At 40.9% G+C, this 23,204-nt stretch overlaps 1 protein-coding gene across 4 annotated transcripts in view; it reads right to left on the reverse strand.

The window, feature by feature from the left end:
* Positions 1–23,204, reverse strand: part of arhgap42b (Rho GTPase activating protein 42b) — a 188,273-nt gene that overhangs the window by 3,455 nt on the left and 161,614 nt on the right. For 2 of the 4 annotated variants that reach the window (XM_084063876.1, XM_084063874.1), the window contains 6 exons: positions 22,700–22,859; positions 19,889–20,033; positions 17,850–18,227; positions 12,800–12,962; positions 2,406–2,468; positions 1,330–1,409 (listed from right to left, as the gene is read on the reverse strand). In XM_084063876.1, the coding sequence (XP_083920002.1) occupies positions 1,330–1,409; positions 2,406–2,468; positions 12,800–12,962; positions 17,850–18,227; positions 19,889–20,033; positions 22,700–22,859 (989 nt within the window). Of the gene's footprint in view, positions 1–1,329; positions 1,410–2,405; positions 2,469–12,799; positions 12,963–17,849; positions 18,228–19,876; positions 20,034–22,699; positions 22,860–23,204 lie in introns of all 4 variants that reach the window. The other 2 variants (XM_084063873.1, XM_084063875.1) reach the window with 2 other exon arrangements.

Genomic DNA, 23,204 nt, shown 5'->3' on the forward strand with positions numbered 1-23,204 from the left:
GATGCGTTCCCGGATTGAATGGGTTAAAACGAAACCCATTAAGGAGAATATCATTAGAGAGAGGCTAACAGCCAACGTCGCTGACGGGCAGAAACCTCGTATCTGCATATTTGAGCTCTTGAGTCTTCTTTTGGTAAATTAACGCCCTACTACATCATACAAGAGTGCTGCCCAAAAAGTAGTGAAAATAGCCGATCTACAAGCTCTTGTATAAGTTATTTTATACATAGGCTATTTGAAAATACGCAACACGTTGTGAGCTTGTAGATCTGCTTTTTTCCAACATTAGAACTTTTACTTTTAGTCCTTTAAGTATATTTTGATGCCAATACTTTTGTACTTTTACTCGAGTAACATCAAGGAGCACAGGCCTTTTACTTTTAACAGAGTATTTTTACATTGTGGTATTGCTACTTTTACTAAAGTCAAATGTCTGCGCACTTCTTCCACCACTGCTTTTTAACCCATTAAGACCTGGAACGCATCTGTGTCACTTAAGATTTCTTTGGCTATTCAAAAATAGCAGATATACAAGCTCATAGCGCGGCACCGAGTGCCGCGCTATGAGCTTGTAGATCTGCTATTTTTGAAAAATCTTGAAAAAACAATGTTGGGATTTTTTTTCAAAAAACAGTTTTTAAAACATTTTTAAGAATCGCCTCAGGTCGTGAAGGGTTAAATAATAACAAAAAAGGAAGGGTTTTGGACATATGAGGTTTACTTTGCACCCGACCACAACGGATTAGAAGAAATGTTTCTGCCTGCACTCTAAACGTTCAGGGAGTGTTTGTTGACGTTTGCAGTGGGCTTGGCTGCTGGCTGCTGGCTGCTCATACCATTACCAGAGAACAGACAGACATCATCACTAAGGTTACACTGACCCACTGGCACATGTCAGCTATGCTCATGGAAACCGTACAAGGTCATACGATTCCCCGAGACGGCAATCAAGCCATCAGGCGCCCTGCATTGTGTTTGCCAAGGATGTGACTTATGTACGCAGTGTTTGACAACGTGCTACGGTAAACCGCCATAAATCAGGCAGCATCTGTTTCCGTTATCAACGAGGGACAGTGGAGCGCGGGGCTATTATGGTTTTGAGGTTTTCATTAGCTTTTATTTTGTGTTCTGTTTTGACTCTGTGTTTATCGACTGCAGTTAGTTTTATTTCTTTATTTTGGGTTTAATAGTTTGGGGGCAATTTGAAAGTGTTTGAAAAAAAAAACACTTCTGGGGGTCCCTGGCACAAAATATTTTCAGATGGGAGGTCTGTGGCCAAATATATATCAATCACGAAAAAGTAGAACCAATGGGCTTGCAAAGACTCACCATTTGAGAAGAGCGCCCCCTGTGGAAAGCTGAGCTCGTGGCTGTGCTCGGCTTTGCAGGAGTAGATGGCCTTGGCGTCCCTATGAACACAAAAACACACAGTGAGACAGGGGTCTTCAACGTTTTCAGGCCAAGGACCCCCTAGCTGAGAGAGAGATGAAGCAGGGACCCCCTCTATATCGTATAAAATTGTTTCAGATTAAAAAAATATATATATATTTGTTTACTAGGCCTGCTCTTTTTTCCCCACCACACCTCTTTAGCCAAAAATAGCAGATCTATTAGCAGATCACTTGTGATAGCAGATCACAAAGCCTCGCGTTGCGAGGCTTTGTGAGCTTGTAGATCTGCTATTTTTAAAGCTCTCCTCAGAAAAGGGATGCTATAGGGTTCAAGTGGTTAGCGTAAAAAAGAAAAATCATATCACACTAAGATTTGGAGGCCCCCCTGTAGTAACTCTGAGGACCCCCTAGGGGTCCCGGACCCCCTGTTGGAGACCCCTGCAGTAAGAGATTATAAATGACAGAACTTGACTTGCAATGGCAGAGTTTTTGTAATGGCTTTGATCGAAGACTTTGTCTACTAAAACTATGACGACTAACTTTTTTTTTTACACAGACGGAAACTAAATCAAAACTAAATAAAACCTAAGCTACGATGACTAAAACTATGACTAAATATACTGACAATGTTGTCAAAAAAAAGGAAAAGAAAATCAGAACTAAGACAAATCATTTGATGCTTGGCTGCGCGTTGATGTCACGCTCCGAAAATAGCCGATCTACAAGCTCACGATGCGTTGTGAGCTTTGTAGATCGGCTATTTTTGGCACATAGCCATGTATTAATCAGGCATTACGATGCCATCAAGGCCCGCCAAAAAACATGTTATTCGGCTAAATAAATAGATTTAGTCAACTAAAACTAGACTAAAACTAAAACATTTCAGATGACTACAATATGACCAAATCTAAATGGAATTTTCTTCAAAAGACAATGAAAATTTGCTGTCAAAATGAACACTGGAACGTTCTGACATTAATTAGGTCAGCTGAAGTCGTGTCTTATACGGTCTACCTTCCCACTCGAGGGGCCTGCGATGATGAGGGACTTTCGAAGAGTAATGCTCGTGCAGCCACCCTGAAATTACATTAAGTTTTTTTTTTAAAACATGGTGTATTTCACTTGACCTTACTGTATACTGTAAAAGGCAGACATCAACATCTGTCCCCTTGTAAGGGGATATGAGGGCCAGTCTCACGCTGTTGATGTGCGTCTCAGTTCATTGGAGAGGTTATGCAAGGGATAATCAATGGGGAGCGGGTCATTATTGAGAATTAAACCCTGAAAGGGTGATATAGGGTTTATTTCTCAATAATGACCTGCTCCCCATTGCATTTCCCCCTTATTACACGGCTACTTAATATGAAGTAACACCAAAACAATTTGATTGATTTTAAAACGATTTCATTGTCCATTCATTTATGCCAAGTGCGTCCAGTGCAGAACAATGAGAAGTGTTGAAAAAATAGAATGAATATTTGGTTACTGCATTGTCAATTCCTCTTTTCAAACACATTCTTGAGTGTATCATTTAGCTGTAAATGACTGTGTGTTTGTTTACATGGCTGCAATGTTGGATACGGCAAAAACAAAATCAAGCGACGTAGTTTGATATGAGCCGGGTGCTGAGTCTTTGATTAGACAGCGGTCTGTTATTCAGCGTTCAGTGATTGGCCAATAAGAATCAAGCACTCAAGCCGTGTAATAACACAGTCTGACGTCTGGTTATTGTTAGACTCTGTTCCTAGAATTCCCACGATACATTTCAGGGGCAAGCACTGACCTGGTCTATGGCCGTCAGTACGTCAACCTCTAGGACATATTTTAGGAAGTCTAGATCAGTGGTTCTCAAAGTGGGGTACAGTGACCCCCAGGGGGTCCCCAGCAAAAGTAGTTAACCCTTTAAGACCTGAAGCCGATTCTACATGTCTCCTAAAATTAAGTTTTCTGAAAAATTTATGTTTCTATATCAGTGGTGCTCTATCTTTTTTCATGTCAAGGACCCCCAAAATGATATGTATTTAGCCGCAGACCCCCATCTCAAAATGTTGTGTTCCAGCACTCGGTGCCGCGCTACGAGCTTGTAGATCTGCTATTTTTGAATAGCCCAAAGTGTAAAATAATGCTTTTTAGCTCAAATCTAAAAATGACACAGTTCCAGGTCTTAATGGGTTAATGTAGTGTCACAATCATTTTAACCATCATACGTTGGCTATTCAAAAATAGCAGATGTACAAGCTCACAGCACGTCACTTCGTGCCACGTTGTGAGCTTGCGCATCTGCTAACATTTTTTGAAAAATCTTGAAAGTGAAAATTAACACAAATCTTCTCTTTAGCGGTACCCTGGCAAAATCTTTGCAGATGGGGGTCCACGGCCAAATCCATATCAATTTGGGGGTCCTTGACATGGTCTAGATAACTATTTTCAATCTATTTTTGCAACACAGTGGACAAGGACAATGCCACAGCCACCGAAGCCAGTGGCTAAAAGCAGTAAGTAAGAGTTTTCACTGACGTTACATCACTGCAGTGAACCTTTCAGCACAACTTCTGCAATGTTTCAGAGACACACAGGAAGCTTTGAACGGAACAGGAATCACCAGGGACCTCAAGATTCCATTCGTACATTTCTGTTGACTGCCATAAAAAAGTATTTCAAAAACACTAGCCAGAATGTAAAAAAACCTTAAATCAATTTACTACTACTACTACTACTACTACTACTACTACTACTACTACTACTACTACTACTACTACTACTACTACTACTACTACTACTACTACTACTACTACTACTACTACTACTACTACTACTACTACTACTACTACTACTACTACTACTACTACTACTACTACTACTACTACTACTACTACTACTACTACTACTACTACTACTACTACTACTACTACTACTACTACTACTACTACTACTACTACTACTACTACTACTACTACTACTGATAATGATAATAAGTATTATATTATTCTTATTTCTTGCAGGGATTAAAGCAACAACTAATCTCACAATTTGTGACACAGTGTGAACATTAGTGCTGTGTTTCCTAAACAATTACCACAATATGTAGAATTATATTTAGGTATTGTCATTCTAAATGTTATTGTTGTTCTACATGCAGCCAACCAGTTGAACAAATTGCAGCTTGAGGCTTTAAGCTTAGTATTTGAGACCGTTAGGGTGGAAGACGCTTCGGAAAATCAATTTGCAATTTAACCCATTAAGACCTGGAACGCATCTATGTCACTTTAGATTTCTTTGGCTATTCAAAAATAGCAGATATACAAGCTCATAGCGCGGCACCGAGTGCCGCGCTACGAGCTTGTAGATCTGCTATTTTTGAAATGTTTTTATTTTATTTTTTCCCGTTTTTTTTTAAGACGCGGCCTCAGGTCTTAATGGGTTAAGCAATACCACATGTATTCTATTGCTAGTTTGACCCACTCTAACACTCTTCAATCTTATGCAAATGACTGAAATCATCATCCTCGATGGCAGAGGGTGACAAAATGAATCACTTTCATTCAAAGTTCAACATGAAGCCATTAGGATAACAGGCTGTGATCCAGGCCTGGAGTGCAGGCAGGCGTCTGATGGCAAAATAAGAGCTTTGTGTTGATGTGACTGTGATCAATGACCCGATACAAAAAAGCCACCCCGACCCGCCAGGTCGCTGCCTCTATTGTCTAGAAGGAGGTGAGAGGAGGACTGCCACTTCCTGCCTGCATGCGGGCAGACCTGGCTTCACTAACGCACTAGCCTCGGAAACCCATGCCTTTTTTTTTGTTTCAAAAGAAAAAAAGCCTGGGAGAACCTTGCAGGAACGCTGGTCTTAGGACCTTGTTATCTCCTAACCGATCAGAGTGCTCCAAACCCAGGCGCTGGAATCCAGTGCCTGGGTTTGGCTCCGCCCTTCAAGACCATCGATTGGGCTCGTTCTTTCAGTCTACTAACGCACAGCCGTGTAAAGGAAGCTACTGTAATAACGTGGCGCTATTGCTATTGCCCCCCCCCCCCCCCCCACCCTGATAAGCACTTGGAATGTAGGAGTTGAGGCATTCAATTTAGTTTGACTCGGTCCCACAGATAAATATTGTGAAAATAGCCGATCTACAAGCTCACAACGTTTTTTACCTCTTTCGTATGTTATTTGAAAATTTGGCCAATGTTTGATCAGTTATTATAGTATAGTTTTTGGATTACTTTTGATGCTTTTCTTTTCTTTCTTTTAATTTATTATGAGGTATTAATAAGGTCTTAAAAGTCCCCCCCCCCCCCCCCCCGGAATCATGTGGGGGACCCCCCTGTGGGTCCCGACCCGCAGGTTGAGAACCACTGCCTTGTTGCACTTGACCGGTGGTGGAAAGTAATGAAGTAAATTGACTTGAGTACGGTACTTAAGTACATTTTTGGAGTATCTGTAATTCACTTGAGCATTGTAGTACATTTGAGTACATTACATTATGAATTAACCACTTAAAGGACGACTTCACCCATTTTCAACCTATCTTCATATAATAGGCCCTCACTAATGCTGCTCATGATAAAATGGTACAATTTCTTTCTACTTGGTCTGTGTCTCATAGGAGGACTGTGGACAGTCCAGACACCCGTCTATCAGTGACATCATCATTAGGCAGGATTTTTTTTCCCAACAAGATTAAAAACATTTTAATTAAATTTTTATTAACGTCAGAACAATGGCTTCTATTATTGCATTGCAACTTTCCAGGAATACAAAGCCTGCCGTTTCTATTAGCTTGGATTCCCCTGGTAGGCGGGTCTCTGAACTGTCCACAGTTCAGAAAGTACTTCAGAAAGTAGAAAAAAATGGTACAGTTTTATCATGAGCATTAGTGAGGACCTATTATATGAAGATTGATTGATTGATTGATGTACTTTATTTAGTAAGACGTGAGAACAACAGTACATGGAAGTACAAATTCACAATACGAGGTCTACTAAACTGGAAGTATCATAAAAGCACTGAGCTTGTTTCAGATAGGTTGAAAATGGGTGAAGTCGTCCTTTAAGCTGTATTTCAAACATTGTGAGAGTAGCCGATCTGCAACCTCAACCTACAACGTCACAGTGCGACGTGAGCTTATAGATCTGGTTGACAAGTATTTTAAATAGCATGTACCGGTACTTTTGAATACCTGAGTATTATTTTTTAAAAAGCAAGTACTCAAGAACTTTAACTCAAATTTTGGTGAAAGTTTTCATTTTACTGCTCTGCCACCAAAATGCCTGACTGCCCTGACAGGCTGACACCATCCATTAAAGGGTGTGTAACACTGGTTTCTTTCAAAATTGGCCTGAAAAAACATCTGGTAAATGTGATCTTTCCCATCTCCTTGACAACTGGCATAAAAAGACTCGCTCTCTAAATACACCATTAAGGACGACTCCTGAGACAGTCTCATAAAGTGCTCTGTGCTCAAAGTGAGGGGTGCAAAAAAGTAGCTAGGACCAGTGATGGCATCAGTGCTATGCCATCTCCTTTGTACATATAGTGTTTGTATTTGTTTTAAAAGAATATATATATATATATATATATATATATATATATATATATATATATATATATATATATATATATATCCCACGATTTTTGTAAGCCATTTTTTCGCCCAGTGCCAATTGCCTAAGCTGGAATCCTGGGCGCTACTCTCCCTCCGCCAGCCTGGGGAGAGCCCCGAACTGAGCTCATGCTTCCTTCAATGCATGAGGAGTGAGCAGGCCGCTTCTCATCACCTGACAGGGGGACATAGAGCGTGGACGGAACACGTTACTCCAACCAGTGCCTTTCCCCTCCATCAGGCACCCCGGCCGAACAGGAGGAGGCAGTGTAGAGACCAGGATTACTGTATGTTGTTTATGTGAGGGTATCTACCCTAGGGGACACGGGGAGAACATGCAAACTCCACACAGAAAGTGTTCGCATTTGTTTGATGACATGATTATTGTGTTAATTGTGTATGCTATGTTGATGAATTGAATTACATAGGACCACAATGGAAACCAGGTCCCCAGGACTTTTTTGCGTTATCCTTTCAGCTTTAACGTCTTTTACTGTACCACTTGCCGTTTACATTTCTGACTAATAAAGTATTTGTTTAATCAATCTAACAAGTACAAATTTGGCTGAGAAACGTTCACTTGTGGTTGAATAATACTAGACCAGGAGTATACAGTGGTGGAAAAAGTACTCAAATGTTTTATGGTAGAAGTACTCTGTTACAAGTAAACGTCCAGAATTCAAAATTGACTTGAGTAAAAGTACAAAAGTATAGGTATCAATATGTACTTAAAGTACCAAAAGTAAAAGTACTAAAATGTTTGAAAACAGCAGATCTACAAGCTCACAACGCATCGCGATTCGACGCATTGTGAGCTTGTAGATCGGCTATTTTCAAATAGCCTAGGTATAAAATAGGGTGGTTAGTGGTTAATGTATGTGTTATGATATCATAATGTATATCTGCAAAGTAACTAGTAACTAAGGTTTTCAAATAATTGTAGTGGAGTAAAACACGTACAATATTTGCCTCTGAGACAAGTGGAAATGCTCCAGTAAAGTAAAAGTACCTCAAAATTGTACTTAAGTACAGTACTTGAGTAAATGTACTTAAATGTTACTTTACACCACTGCTGACTGGATCCACTGCACTTGACCATGTGCACCCTACTGTACAAAGAGACTGCACTCAAGGGGAGTGCGTGGTGGTGTTGGTGGTGCTGGTGGTATAATAGCACCAGCACCAGCCGGTGCGTGTGTGTGTGTGTGTGTATGTGTGGGTGTGTGTGTGTGTGTGTGGGTGTGGGTGTGGGTGTGTGTGTGTGTGTGTGTGTGTGTGTGTGTGTGTGTGTGGGTGGGTGGGTGCTATACTGTACAAGGCAAACGAGCGGAGCAGGTCGCGGGGGTCACGTGATTGGCTCTTACCGCACGCCAAGCCAAACAATCTATTTGTCCAGAGAGAATGGGTGCCATGGGGCCGTTGCTGGGTCACATCAACCCCGCTGCAGGCAGAGCCTAATTAACCCATTAAGACCTGAGGCAGCGTCTAAAAAAATTCAAAATCCTAACAATTTTTCGGGAAAAAAATAATAATGTTCACGATTTTTCAAAAATAGCAGATCTACAAGCTCGTAGCGCGGCACTCGGTGCCGCGCTATGAGCTTGTAGATCTGCTATTTTTGAATAGCCAAAGACATCTAAAGTGACACAGATGCGTTCCAGGTATCAATGGGTTAAATCCAGCTCTCCCACCGCACCGACAGGGGGAAAGAAAAGGGCATAAATCTCAGAGCACATACTTAGTCTGATCTCTCACACGCACACACACACACACACACACACACACACACACACACACACACACACACACACACACACACACACACACACACACACACACACACACACACACACACACACACACACACACACACACACACACACACACACACTCTCTCTGTCTCTCTCCCTCTCTCTCTCTCTCTCTCTCTCAGCGGTAAACAGACACATGTGACTCAGAGTGGAATGGGAGACAACAGCAGGGCTGGAAAGAAGCAGACAAAAAGATGAGTGTGCTGTGCAGTGGTGGAAAGTAACTAAGTACATTTACTCAAGTACTGTACTTAAGCACAATTTTTAGTTACTTTTACTTTACCGGAGCATTTCCAATTGTCTATGCTCTTACTTCTACTCCACTACATCTCAGAGGCAAATATTGTACTCTTACTCCACTACAATTATTTGAAAACTTTAGTTACTAGTTACTTTGCAGATATAAATTATTACATTATAAAGCATACATTAACCACTTTAGCCCTATTTGGAAAATAGCAGATCTACAAGTGTGGTAGGTGTGCTATTTTCAAACATTTTAGTACTTTTACTTTTGGTACTTTAACTACATTTTGATACCAATACTTCTGTACTTTTACTCAAGTACATTTTTTATTCCGGACTTTTACCTGTAACAGAGTACTTCTACATTGCAGCATTGATACTTTTACTTAAAGGGATATTTCACTTTCAAAAAAACTTTTGGTCATTTTATGGTCTACTCAGGCCCTTGTGAACCCCCCAGACAGTTTTTAAGTTGCTTGATTCAGTATTTAGATATTTGATATTCATTTTATCAGCCACGCCCCCTTCCTATACAAACCCATTGTAACTTCAAACTCTATTTTTAACCCGTTTAACCATCAAAAACACCCGTCCTTGGTTCTGGTGACTCACCCTGCCCTCCTAATGCATGAGAGGGCCGTGTTTTTTTGATAACTTTTTTCATTTATTTTTAATATATTTTTTTTGTATTTCATTTTTTCATTTTCCAAAAAAATATATTAAAAATAAATGAAAAAAGTTATCAAAAAAACACGGCCCTCTCACGCATTAGGAGGGCAGGGTGAGTCACCAGAACCAAGGACGGGTGTTTTTGATGGTTAAACGGGTTAAAAATAGAGTTTGAAGTTACAATGGGTTTGTATAGGAAGGGGGCGTGGCTGGCAAAATGAATATCAAATATCTAAATACTGAATCAAGCAACTTAAAAACTGTCTGGGGGGTTCACAAGGGCCTGAGTAGACCATAAAATGACCAAAAGTTTTTTTGAAAGTGAAATATCCCTTTAAGTAAAACATTTGAGTACTTTTTCCACCACTGAGTGTGTGTGTGTGGGGGTGGGGGGTGGGCAGAGAATGAGGAGGTGAGGGAAGGGGAGTAGAGAGAGAGAGAGAGAGAGAGAGAGAGAGAGAGAGAGAGAGAGAGAGAGAGAGAGAGAGAGAGAAATGGGAGAAGAGAGAGTAAGAAGTAACCCACTCCCAGCATGCATTTCGTTGCTGTCGCCTGTCGGGTAGACACCTCTTATCTCCAGATTTTAACGTCTTGTGTTTTTTGCGCGGTGCAACCGCTCCTATAAGAGGGTTTAGGACCCATCCGTGGCCAAAGTTTTTCTTTCCGTCGTGAAATTCGCTGTGACGCCGTGCTGTGGAAAACACGCCCATAGGCTAAGCTTAGCAGGACGTGCTGTGATTGGCTAGCGAGACACATGATGAAATTAACTTCAAACTTCGCAGACGCGCTGTGATTGGCTAGCGAGACGCATGATGAAATTAATAATAATGTAAAAAATGTAAGCGCGTCACTTCGCAGGACGTGCTGTGATTGGCTAGCGAGATGCATGATGAAATTAATAATTCATAAATAGCACCGCTCACTTCACACTGGGTGTGATTTTTTTCCTTCATAAATGAACACCCATCATAACGCAACGTCACATGAAATGATCAACATTAGCAGATCTACAAGCTTCGAAACTTTTCGAGCTTGTCGATGGACATGTGAGGTTTCCCCCACTGACAGACGACACTCACGTGAGCTTGCAGATCGGCTACAGTATGTAGACGGGGAGTAAAGCGGTTCCAAGTACAGTTACAGCTAAGGTTCGTTTCACTAAGAATAGAGGGTTTAACACACGCGTGTCTAAGCGGTCAGTCTGACCCATTTTGAGATTATATTTGCTCATGAAGCTCTCAGAAGGTTCCCCTTGACTTTTCCTAAATATTCAATCCAAATGATCTAGTCCCCCCCGCCCCCCCCCCCCCCCCCCTCATCTGAAACGTTTTCTAAATATGGAATTAGGCACCTTTATACCACCCCGGATGTAACATTTTCGGCTAAATTGACAGCTCTCACCCATTCTCTCCCAGCCAGAGAAGGTCTTCACACCTCCAGACCACCTGGAGATGCGTCATTGTTCTAGTTAATGGGAGGTTAAACATTTACTGTATTCTAACCCCCCCCCCCCCCCCCCCCCCAACCACAAGTCGTCAACCTGTATATTGCACCCGTCTGTGGGGGCGGGGCGTAGGGGTGGAGACGACAGGTCAAATTGTACTCTGGCCGATCCACACGGTCACGACTTTTTTCTGTTCTGGCCCCACAGTGGTGGAATGAACTTCCCACTGATGTCAGGACAGCAGAGTCACTGCCCATCTTTCGCCGCAGACTGAAAACCCACCTCGTCAGGAAACACTACCCTTCCTCTTTGCCTGGCCTACTTGTTGTTACCTAGTTGTATGAACGCTTGTTTTATTGTTGTATTGTTTATTGGATCTTGTTTAGTCGATACAATTATTTGTTTTAGCTCCTGCTCATTTGATTTTGCTATTTGTCTCATCTGTTTAAGGAAATAGGTAGCTGATATATTGCACTTTTACCTTAGCGCTAGGTATACTCTTGGTTGCTTGTTTTTGCAGAAAATGCACTTAAGACTTCTGGTGATTAGTAGTTTTCGTTCCTTACCTTTGTTGAATGCACTTATTGTAAGTTGCTTTGGATAAAAGCGTCTGCTAAATGACTGTAATGTAATGTAATAATGTACACATGCACGCAAAGCCCTCAAACACACAGAACACTGATAAAATCTTCAGGAGAAACACAGTTGAGATGTTAGTAGAGCCACTAGTGCAGCGCGGTTCTATTCACACCCCTTTCTGGATCAGGGACCACTTGAAAAATCGCAAAAGCACTCGCGGCCCACCCATCTGACCACTTAACACGGCAGCCTTTGACCACTCAAACCCCATATGGTTGAGCGGAGTCCCTCAGGGCTCTATACTGGTGCATTTTCAGTTTCCTGTTATTGTGGGGAAAGCTTTCGCTGAAAATAGCAAGCTCAGCATTTTCAGGGCATGTTTGTTTCAACGGTCAATCGATTGATTGTGTTATGGCTTGGATCAATGGAACTAACGTATGAACTATAAATTCATACATTTTTCTCCTCACAGAGGAGAAGGCCAACAGTACAGACATCGCTAGCAGTTATAAAGTAATTTGATTTTGGAGCCGTGTAGAGCATTGATTCCCAAACTTTTCAGGCCGTCACCCCCCCAAAATAATGATATTGGAGTCGAGGCATTACATTTTATTTGCCTCGGTTCCACAGATACTTATTGTGAAAATAGCTGAACTACAGTACACGCTCGCTACGCCTCGCAATGCAAGGCGTTGTAGATCGGCTGTTTTCACAATTTCGGCCTCTTTCTTAGCTAATATGTTCCATTTTTTGATTTTTTTTATAGTATAATTTGGTGGTTACTTTTCACATAGTAATGGTCTTATTAGTTTTCTCCCCTTCATTGTAGAGGTATTAAAAAGGTCTTAAAAGTCATTAAATAGTAACTATAAATGTGCAGATACCCTGTATACACTTATACTGTATGGTGGTTTGTTTACTGTTGAGTGAGAAAACAATGTTGCACAATAAGCTAATCATCTGGGGACCCCCCAAAAAACATTTGGGGACCCCCCAGATTTGGAACCACCCCACTAGTGGTATTAGTGACATATAGTTAGCATTGCTGAGGTTCATTACACTGAGCCGGGTCTTTGGTAGCCGTTGCTACAGGAGCCGTCCATCTTGCGGCGCGTCACTTGCTTGGGCGGTAGTTCCGGGTGACCCGGAGACCTGCTGACCACACTCTCCTTAGGTTCCGGCGTCGACAGGCTCTGGAGCGATCCACAGTAGCTCCGACGGCCTTGAGGGAGTTTGAAGGAAAACAATATTATAAAAATGCAAAAAAAAAAAACATGTAACGCCGAACACATGTATCCATAACTACATACATGTACTTTAGTACTGTACTTAAGTACAATTTTGAGGATCTTTTACTCTATTGGAGAATTTCCAATGTTCTGTACTTCTACTACTCCACTACATTTCAGAGGCAAATATTGTACTTTTACTCCACTACAATTATTTGAAAACTTTAGTTACTAGTTACTTTGCAGATACAAATTATTACATTGTAAAACATACATTAACCACTTCAGCCCTATTTTATATACCTAGGCTATTTGAAAATAGCAGATCTACAAGCTCACAACGCGACACATTGGGACGCGTTGTGAGCTTGTAGATTTGCTATTTTCAAACATTTTAGTACTTTTACTTTTTGTACTTAAGTACATTTTGATACCAACACTTTTGTACTTTTACTCAAGTCAATTTTGAATTCCGGACTTTTACTTGTAACAGAGTATTTCTACATTGCCGTATTGATACTTTTACTTAAATAAAACATGTGAGTACTTTTCCCACCACTGTCCATAACTACTTTACGCAAACACGTTTCTCTTTTTTCTTACTGTACATATACTTTTTTTTTTTAGTATAGATGATGTTTTGCATATTATTGTTTGTCTTTAAATGTCTTGATATATTGAATACACAGGGCCACAATGGAAACAAGCCCTCAGGGCCTTTTGTGTTATGCTTTTAGCACCATTGTATAATCGTACCACTGTACCTTTTTTGCAAACTGTTAATAAAGTATTCAATCAATCAAAACTGGCGTAAGGGAGCTGAACTTCTGCTGAATCCAGACTCTTTAGAGTTAACACTCCGGATTTGACTGTGTATACACTGACTTATCGTCTCTGTCAGGTTGAAACCTCTTATACTGTACAGATGTGCCATTTCAAAACTTCAAATGTCCTGCCATCGGCAAGACAGTAAATTTTCAGGGGATTCCCAGGGTAATAAGAGGGACAAAGAAGGGCATTTAAAATGCTTAATTATTTTGATGATCACTGCTTTTATGATGCTAATTAATTTGAGCAACTGGTCAAGGACCTCTTCAAATCACCTTTCGCCTCATAATGAGTCTGACACCTTCTTCAACACACATTCTTTTGTTCTCATGTATATGGATGTCTGTTGAAGGGGAAAACGGGGGTGTGTAGTGACAACTTCTTTTCAGGGGCAAAACAGTGCATTTTTAAGGGCAGAACCGGGAGGAAAAAAATGCATTTTCAGGGCACTTTCAGGGAAAGAACAGTAACGTGTGAAGTTTTGAAGTGGCACATCTGTATGTCCAAAACTGTTACTTTTCAGGATTCAAATAAAAAGGTAGCAAAAGTAGCAGATCTACAAGCTCAAAACTTCTGATGCTTTTGTGTGACGCTGTAGCATGATCAAGAAAATTCACGAAAAAAACAAGTTAGGATATGGAGGTAAGATGTTTCCGCTCGACAGCAACGTCATGTTAACTTTATTAGGAATGAGTTATCCTCTGTGTTTATGACTGCCTCTTGGCTAAACCAAGTCGTTCATTATTCTAAGGTTTCACCCTTATCTGATACTTACTGATTTCACTAACATTCTGGGCTTGACCTCGTATTCCTTAAGCCTGATTTAAACTTACCGAAAATAGTTAATCACACACCGACAATAGCAGATCTACAAGCTCACAATGTGTCACAACGCGACAGGTTGCGAGCTTGGGGATCGGCTGTATTTGGTGTGCGACATTGTGATACAACGTATCAGCTACATGGTATACGTGTATTTTAACATTATTACTGGTTATCAGTGTTGGGGAAGCTACTTTGAAAGCGTAGCTTGTAAAACTACAAGTAGTTCACCATGGCAGTAGCTTGATTAAGCTACATTTCTACCCCTGGAGGAATGTAGCTTGTAAAGCTACAGCTACATAGAAAAAGTATCTCAGCAACTTTTTTCCCCCCCAGCGTTAAATTGAGAATGTACATGAAAAAAATATATAATATCCTACAAAAAAAGTCACTTGCCAGCAGAACAATGCCTCTCAACTGAGTTTTATTTTAAAAAGGTTGACATCTTCTTTAGCAAACATCTGTGTTCCTAAAGATGACCCCTCATCAACCCTTGGGCTTGTGATGGACATTTTCCTCAAACTGTATTTTTGCCAAGGACATAAATGAGTGGTCAATAATATTACCACAAATAAAATACTAATGCATACTAGTCCAGTAGACACGATGGAGAACACATGCTGTGTTTTTAAAGAAGGAGAGTGGTTAGTCATAATCCCTTTGAACCTTATTTTATTTTATTATAGTAAGTAGGAAAGCTGAGAGGGAAGGAAAATGGGTTACAATTTGTAACCCATTTTCAAAAATTGCTTTAAAAGTCAAGTGTATTATTGTTATCATTTCCATGACCATCTCTGCACTTTTGTCTACTTTCTACTTCACCTTCTTCACTTTATAAATCAAAGTGATGGCTTTGAACTTTTCAAAGCATTAAAGACAATCAGAGACGGTGAGAAGAATTGTCATGTTGACATCATCCACCGGTCATTACGCGTAAGCTTAAAAAAGCTCAGACAGATTTTTCCAGGACCAGTCATAAAGCACGTATCCACCACTGTTCGGTACCTGGTTTAACAAGGTTTGAATACCTGTCTGGCAGTGTCTTTATTAGAGTGTTATCGTCAAAGGGCATTTGGGAAACCCAGCTCTTATCATGTTAAGTCAAAATCAGGTCATTCATTTGCATGGAAGACATTTTCTTTTATGGTTCTCTGCAGTCGTCCACCCAGACGTTTCTGGGTGGGGTCTGGGGACCCCCAGGGGTCCTTGAGGGGGTTTCAGGGGTCCCTAGCAAAGTTGCTTAATAGCATCAAAATATGTTTAACCTAACCACTTTAAACCTACTTTATACATCAGCATACAACAATGGACAGCAGGCATCTTGATGAGAGTGCCTGTTGTGAATATGAACAGTGTGGATAATTCAATATCATAATGATGAGTGACTTGCGATTTCAAAGGGGGTTCCGTTCTGGTACAAAAATACAGCAACCAATGGTAAATCAAAAATGAATATATTCATTTCATGTTCCTGAAGCCAATTCTACATGTCTCCTAAATCTCAACAGTTTTCTGAAAACGTATGTTTCTACATCAGTGGTGCTCAATCTTTTTCATGTCAAGGACCCCCAAAATGATATATATTTGGCCGCCGACCACCGTCAAAATATTTTGTTCCAGGGACCCCCTGAAGCAAAGATTTGAGTTAAAAATGTTCGCTTTAAAAGTATTTATATTCAAAGATTTGCACACATTTTCACGATTTTTCAAAAATAGCAGATCTACAAGCTCGTAGCGCGGCACTCGGTGCCGCGCTATGAGCTTGTATGTCTGCTATTTTTCAATAGCCCAAAGTGTAAAATAATGCTTTTTAGCTCAAATCAAAAAATTACACAGTTCCAGGTCTTAATGGGTTAAGGTTCAAATGGGTCCCTGAGAGCATGAGATCCCACCGGAACAAATCTGGGATAAAAATACATATATTTATAAACGCTGTCACGCGCTGTTATGAGACACTAAAATGTGCTTCCTTAAATGCTTTTCTTTTTATTACAGCAAGGGAAACGCACACCGCCCCAAAATAAATACATTATCGTCAGCCGGTACTGAATATTTTACTGGTTTTGTAAGGTTTTAAACAAGGGCTGAAACTATTGATTATTTTCTTAGCGATTATTCTATCAATTGCCTTTTCAAGAAGCGTGTTGTTATCGTTGCTGTCGAGCAGAAACCTCTCCATATTCTAACTTTTTGTGATTTTTTTGTACTTGATCAAACTACGAGGGACAGCGAGTGCATTTTCCGGCAGCGGAAGCTGCCGCGGCAGAGCAGCGTGATGCCGGCGGAGGAGCGGCAAGTGCCGCTAGGCGGGACGGCAGCTTCCTATGCCTCAACCTAACCCTAACCCCTAAACCTAACCTCAGTAAAACTATACCTAACCCTAACCCCTAACCCTAACCTCAGTAAAACTATACCTAACCCTAACCCCTAAACCTAACCTCAGTAAAACTATACCTAACCCTAACCCCTAAACCTAACCTCAGTAAAACTATACCTAAACCTAACCCCTAACCCTAACCTCAGTAAAACTATACCTAACCCTAACCCCTAAACCTAACCTCAGTAAAACTATACCTAACCCTAACCCCTAAACCTAACCTCAGTAAAACTATGCCTAAACCTAACCCTAACCTCAGTAAAACTATGCCTAACCCTAACCTCAGTAAAACTATACCTAACCCTAACCCCTAACCCTAACCTCAGTAAAACTATACCTAACCCTAACCCCTAAACCTAACCTCAGTAAAACTATACCTAACCCTAACCCCTAACCCTAACCTCAGTAAAACTATACCTAACCCTAACCCCTAACCCTAACCTCAGTAAAACTATACCTAACCCTAACCCCTAAACCTAACCTCAGTAAAACTATACCTAAACCTAACCCCTAAACCTAACCTCAGTAAAACTATACCTAAACCTAACCATAACCCCTAACCCTAACCTCAGTAATATTTTATAACAAGGATTAGTAGGCTACAGTCCTACTGATTCCGTGCTCCTTCTGCAAACTACAGCGTCATACAAAAGCATCAAAAGTAGCAGATCAACCAGCTCAAAACGCGTAGCTTCCTCGCCACGTTTCTACCAAGCTCACTATCTACAAGCTCTCGTTGTGAGCATGCCCAAAACAGGGATTGATTTTTGATTATTTAAAACAAGTAATAAATTAACCATTGATTAGTTTGATAAACCGTTGCACCTCTATTTGAAACCGGGGCCTACAGTACCTTCAGAGACATGCAGTGATCTCAGAGAGGGCGCCGCGGAGCGGTTTAGCTGCGCGGGCCTGAAGTCCGAGTGGCAGTGAGGGGCTTTCTTGGGCGGCGGGGACGCCCCGATCGCAGCGCCACTGACCGACGACAGGCTCAGGCCGTCCTCCGACTCTCCGTCCGTGCGGCCCGCCGCGTCCTCCCGGGAACTGGACTCGGGGCTGCTGACACACACGGCGGGGCTCCTGGGTCCCACCGCGGGGGGCCTGCTGGCGTCCTTGACTTGGGCGGAGGAGCAGAACGTCTTGAAGGAGCTGTTCTGTTCGGAGGAGTGGGAGGACAGGGACTCCATGCTGCCCATGGGGGTGCTGCCCGGACTGCTGTCACCCGCGTCACCTGTGCAGGGGCCAGATTGGTTCATACGCAAACACCCCATTAAAACCTGTTTACACGGTGTCTAGTAGAAAACTACACCCCATTAAAACCTGTTTACACGGTGTCTAGTAGAAAACTACACCCCATTAAAACCTGTTTACACGTTGTCTAGTAGAAAACTACACCCCATTAAAACCTGTTTACACAGTGTCTAGTAGAAAACTACACCCCATTAAAACCTGTTTACACAGTGTCTAGTAGAAAACAACACCCCATTAAAACCTGTTTACACGTTGTCTAGTAGAAAACTACACCCCATTAAAACCTGTTTACACGGTGTCTAGTAGAAAACAACACCCCATTAAAACCTGTTTACACGTTGTCTAGTAGAAAACAGCACCCCATTAAAACCTGTTTACACAGTGTCTAGTAGAAAACAACACCCCATTAAAACCTGTTTACACGGTGTCTAGTAGAAAACAACACCCCATTAAAACCTGTTTACACGTTGTCTAGTAGAAAACACCACCCCATTAAAACCTGTTTACACAGTGTCTAGTAGAAAACTACGCTCCATTAAAACCTGTTTACACGGTGTCTAGTAGAAAACAACACCCCATTAAAACCTGTTTACACGTCGTCTAGTAGAAAACTACGCTCCATTAAAACCTGTTTACACGTTGTCTAGTAGAAAACTACACCCCATTAAAACCTGTTTACACGGTGTCTAGTAGAAAACAACACCGCATTAAAACCTGTTTACACAGTGTCTAGTAGAAAACTACACCCTATTAAAACCTGTTTACACGGTGTCTAGTAGAAAACAACACCCCATTAAAACCTGTTTACACGTTGTCTAGTAGAAAACTACACCCCATTAAAACCTGTTTACACGTTGTCTAGTAGAAAACACCACCCCATTAAAACCTGTTTACACGTTGTCTAGTAGAAAACTACACCCCATTAAAACCTGTTTACACGTTGTCTAGTAGAAAACACCACCCCATTAAAACCTGTTTACACGTTGTCTAGTAGAAAACTACACTCCATTAAAACCTGTTTACACGTTGTCTAGTAGAAAACAACACCCCATTAAAACCTGTTTACATGTTGTCTAGTAGAAAACTACACCCCATTAAAACCTGTTTACACGTTGTCTAGTAGAAAACTACACCCCATTAAAACCTGTTTACACAGTGTCTAGTATAAAACAACACCCCATTAAAACCTGTTTACACGGTGTCTAGTAGAAAACTACACCCCATTAAAACCTGTTTACACTGTGTCTAGTAGAAAACTACACCCCATTAAAACCCGTTTATAGTGACACTGTAAAGTAACAGTTTTTTAATGAGGTGTAGTTGTGTCATATAACCTTTGATATGCGTTTAGTAAATTATGGTCCCATTAATAAAATAAATGATAAAGTAGGGCATGTTTCTAGGGTTTCTACTGGTTCTACCGAGTGAAGACCCGCCCCCCGCTGCGGTTGCAGCCAATAGGAAGTCGTTTCCGGTAGCATTTCGGGACCGGAAGTTCAAAGACGGCGGATTTCAATTCGCCGAAAAAAAAAAAGCGGACTTCAAAACGCTCTGTAGAAACCAATGGGGCTGCATGGCTTTGGCCATTCTCTTTTTTTACGGCCTATGGCACCCACACACCACCCATACTCTGGTACTCACTTTCTGCGTCGGCCAGACACAGTGTGGGGGTGTAGAGACTGCGGGGCTTCCTGGGTCCCGTGGAGACGCAGATGGCTCTGCTCCTGCGGGAGCAGAGCTGGGGCTGGGGCAGGGGCACGTTGGGGTCCGGAGCCTGGTGGAACACCTGGGATGTGTGGGTGGTGGTGGGGGGGGGGGGGGGGGGGGGAAGGGGGTGCCAAGGATAAGAACTGCTTACTTACAACGCCAAGAATGTTTGCAAATCGTTCAAATCGCTTCAACGTCGCAAATCGTTGCTGTCGTCGGGCAGAAATCTCTCGTCTCCATATTTAACATTTTTGAGTTTTTTTTCCGTAAATTAACGCCCTACTTGATCATACTGCAGCGCAGTGGTGTAAAGTAACTAAGTATATTTACTCAAGTACTGTACTTAAGTACATTTTTTAGGTACTTTTACTTTACTGGAGTATTTTCAATTGTCTATACTTTTACTTCTACTCCACTACATCTCAGAGGCAAATATTGTACTTTTACTCCACTACAATTATTTGATACTTTAGTTACTAGTTACTTTGCAGATATACATTATTATATTATAAAACACACATTAACCACTCTAGCCCTATTTTATACCTAGGCTATTTGAAAATAGCAGATCTACAAGCTCACAACGCGTCGCGATGCGACGCGTTGTGAACTTGTAGATCGGCTATTTTCAAATATTTAGTACTTTTACTTTTGATACTTTAAGTACATTTTGATGCCAATACTTTTGTACTTTTACTCAAGTAGATTTTGAATTCTGGACTTTTACTAGCAACAGAGTATTTTTATATTGCAGTATTGGTACTTTTACTTAAGTAAAGAATTTGAGTACTTTTTCCACCACTGCTGCAGCGTCACACAAAGGTATCAACAAGTAGCAGATCTGCAAGCTCTTGTAGCTTGTAGATCTGCTGTTTTTGATATTTTCTTATTTGAATCCTGAAAAGTTTTGAACGTACAGTATAAGGTTTCTACCCGACAGAGACTAAATACAGATGGTCGTAGCCAGAATGAAAGTGCAGAAAATTATGTGCAAAGCATGGGTCTTCAGCAGGGAGTCCGGGACCCCTATAGGGGGTCCTCAGAGCTACTACAGGGGGTAGTTTGTGTGATCGTCATTTTTTTGTATGAAAATGTCTGAAAATAAAGAAAACATGGGGGACATTCACCGAAAATATCACATCTACAAGCTCATAGGCCTGACCTATGAGTAGTCCACTAATCAGTCCAGGGGTGTCTGAGTCGACTGCCAATCTAAAAAATATATATAAAAAAAAAAGATTAAATTCAAATTATTATTATTTTTTATTATTCGACTGAGAGGTTGGCCTAGTTTGTTATATTAACCCAGGGATATTCAACTAGATTAGGCAGGGGGCCACAATCGTACAATGACTTGAAGTCATGGGCCACAAGACCGTGACAACAAAACCTTTAACCGCTTGTTGTGTGCTATACTGTAGGTGCGATAGGACACAATAATGGACACAGCATGTCCATTATAGTAACTTACTAGGGTCTGCTTCATACTGCATCCATGCATGTTGATGTTTGATAGGAACATTTCTGTCAGTCCTTTATAGTGCACGGGCATAAGATTTTGATATTAAGAAAATAAGTAGATATTTCAGTATGTTCTGTACACGGGTCCCTGGCATGGAAGTATCTTTATAAAAAGAGTATTGGGGACTAGGTGAAATGTTGACATTTTCGTATGAATGAAAGGATTTTTCATTTAGTTTGTTTTGAGTACCCGGGTGATAAGAGCACAAGGTCTTATGATGTATTTGAAGTGGATGGATATGGAAAAGATGGAAGATGGACACAATCCACAAAGAAATAGCTCAGACAAGATAATGGATGCATTAGGAGAATAATTTCTTTGGTATAATTAACAACATCCACTCAAAACTAAGAAATAGTTACAGATGGATGGTTTGTATTCTGAAAATAGTTAGAAGCATGGAAGTAGACAACATTTCCGGCTGTTTTGTTTCTTTGTACCATGAAAAGGTCTTTATACTTTTGCTTTTTAAAGGTATTTCTGGGGCTTTTTCTGCCGTTATTTAAGAGGACAGTAGGCTGACAGGAAATAGGGAGAGAGATGGGGGGGGTGACACACAGCAAATGCCGTCCGGATCAGGAGTCGAACCCGCAACTTACAACCAAACATTTCTTTTTGCACTGAAGACGTGGTCTGACCACGTCTTAGCGGTATGACTGGATTAACATCCTTTGTGGTATGTGCCTGGACCGGTAGGCCAGCAGGCACCCCGATACTTTTACTTTTGATACTTAACCATTAACAAGCTTCAGTAAACGGTTAAGAAAACTTTCAAAATGGTCAACCTGTACAACCAACCATATAATAAATATTTACATTTAATTTAACGTTGGAACATGTAAAAAGAACATGTTCCAGGGGCCACAAGAAAGCTCCGCTGCGGCCAGATTTGGGCCACGGGCCGCCAGTTGAATATCACTGCCTTAGCCCATTAAGATCTGAGGCCACTTCTAAACATTTTCTAAATCCTAACAGTTTTTCGGAAAAAAATATAAAAAAAAATATTTTCACGATTTTTCAAAAATAGCAGATCTACGAGTTCATAGCGCGGCACTCGGTGCCGCGCTATGAGCTTGTATATCTGCTATTTTTGAATAGCCAATGAAACCTAAAGTGACACAGATGCGTTCCAGGTCTAAATGGGTTAGGAAAAAACAATAAGAAATAAACTAAGTACAGATAGAACAATCTCTCTCTCCTTGTGGAGTTAACAGCTCACTCGCCTTGTCAAAGTTCTCGATAAGAATTTCCACCACGATGTTCTGGAACTTAATGTTCATCATGGCCGCCACCGTCTCCTCCTGGGAGCGCATGAGCGTGGGCCCGAACACCACGCCCAGGTTGGACACCGTCATCAGGTTGGACTGGCTCTGAGTCGAAACTCTGTAACAACACGTTAATACTACTAATAATAATAAAGATTATGATACTACTACTACTACTACTAATAACAATAACAATAATAATAATAATGATAATAATAATAATAATAATAATAATAATAATAATAATAATAATAATAATAATAATAATAATATCATCATCATCATTAAACAATAGAGTGCAATTATAAATCAAATTAATTGATCATTTAAAGCTGCACTAACTTTCCTCTCCTACCCCGAATTTGAACCCGGTTTCCTGTGCCATTCCTGATTTTTTTTTTTTAACATTGAGCTAATAAAGACTGGATGCTTGCCCAGGGGATACATTGAATCTTGGGAACAA

This window comes from Gymnoscopelus microlampas (genome assembly GCF_963454915.1).
Source record: "Gymnoscopelus microlampas genome assembly, chromosome: 8".
NCBI classification, from domain to species: Eukaryota; Metazoa; Chordata; class Actinopteri; order Myctophiformes; family Myctophidae; genus Gymnoscopelus; species Gymnoscopelus microlampas.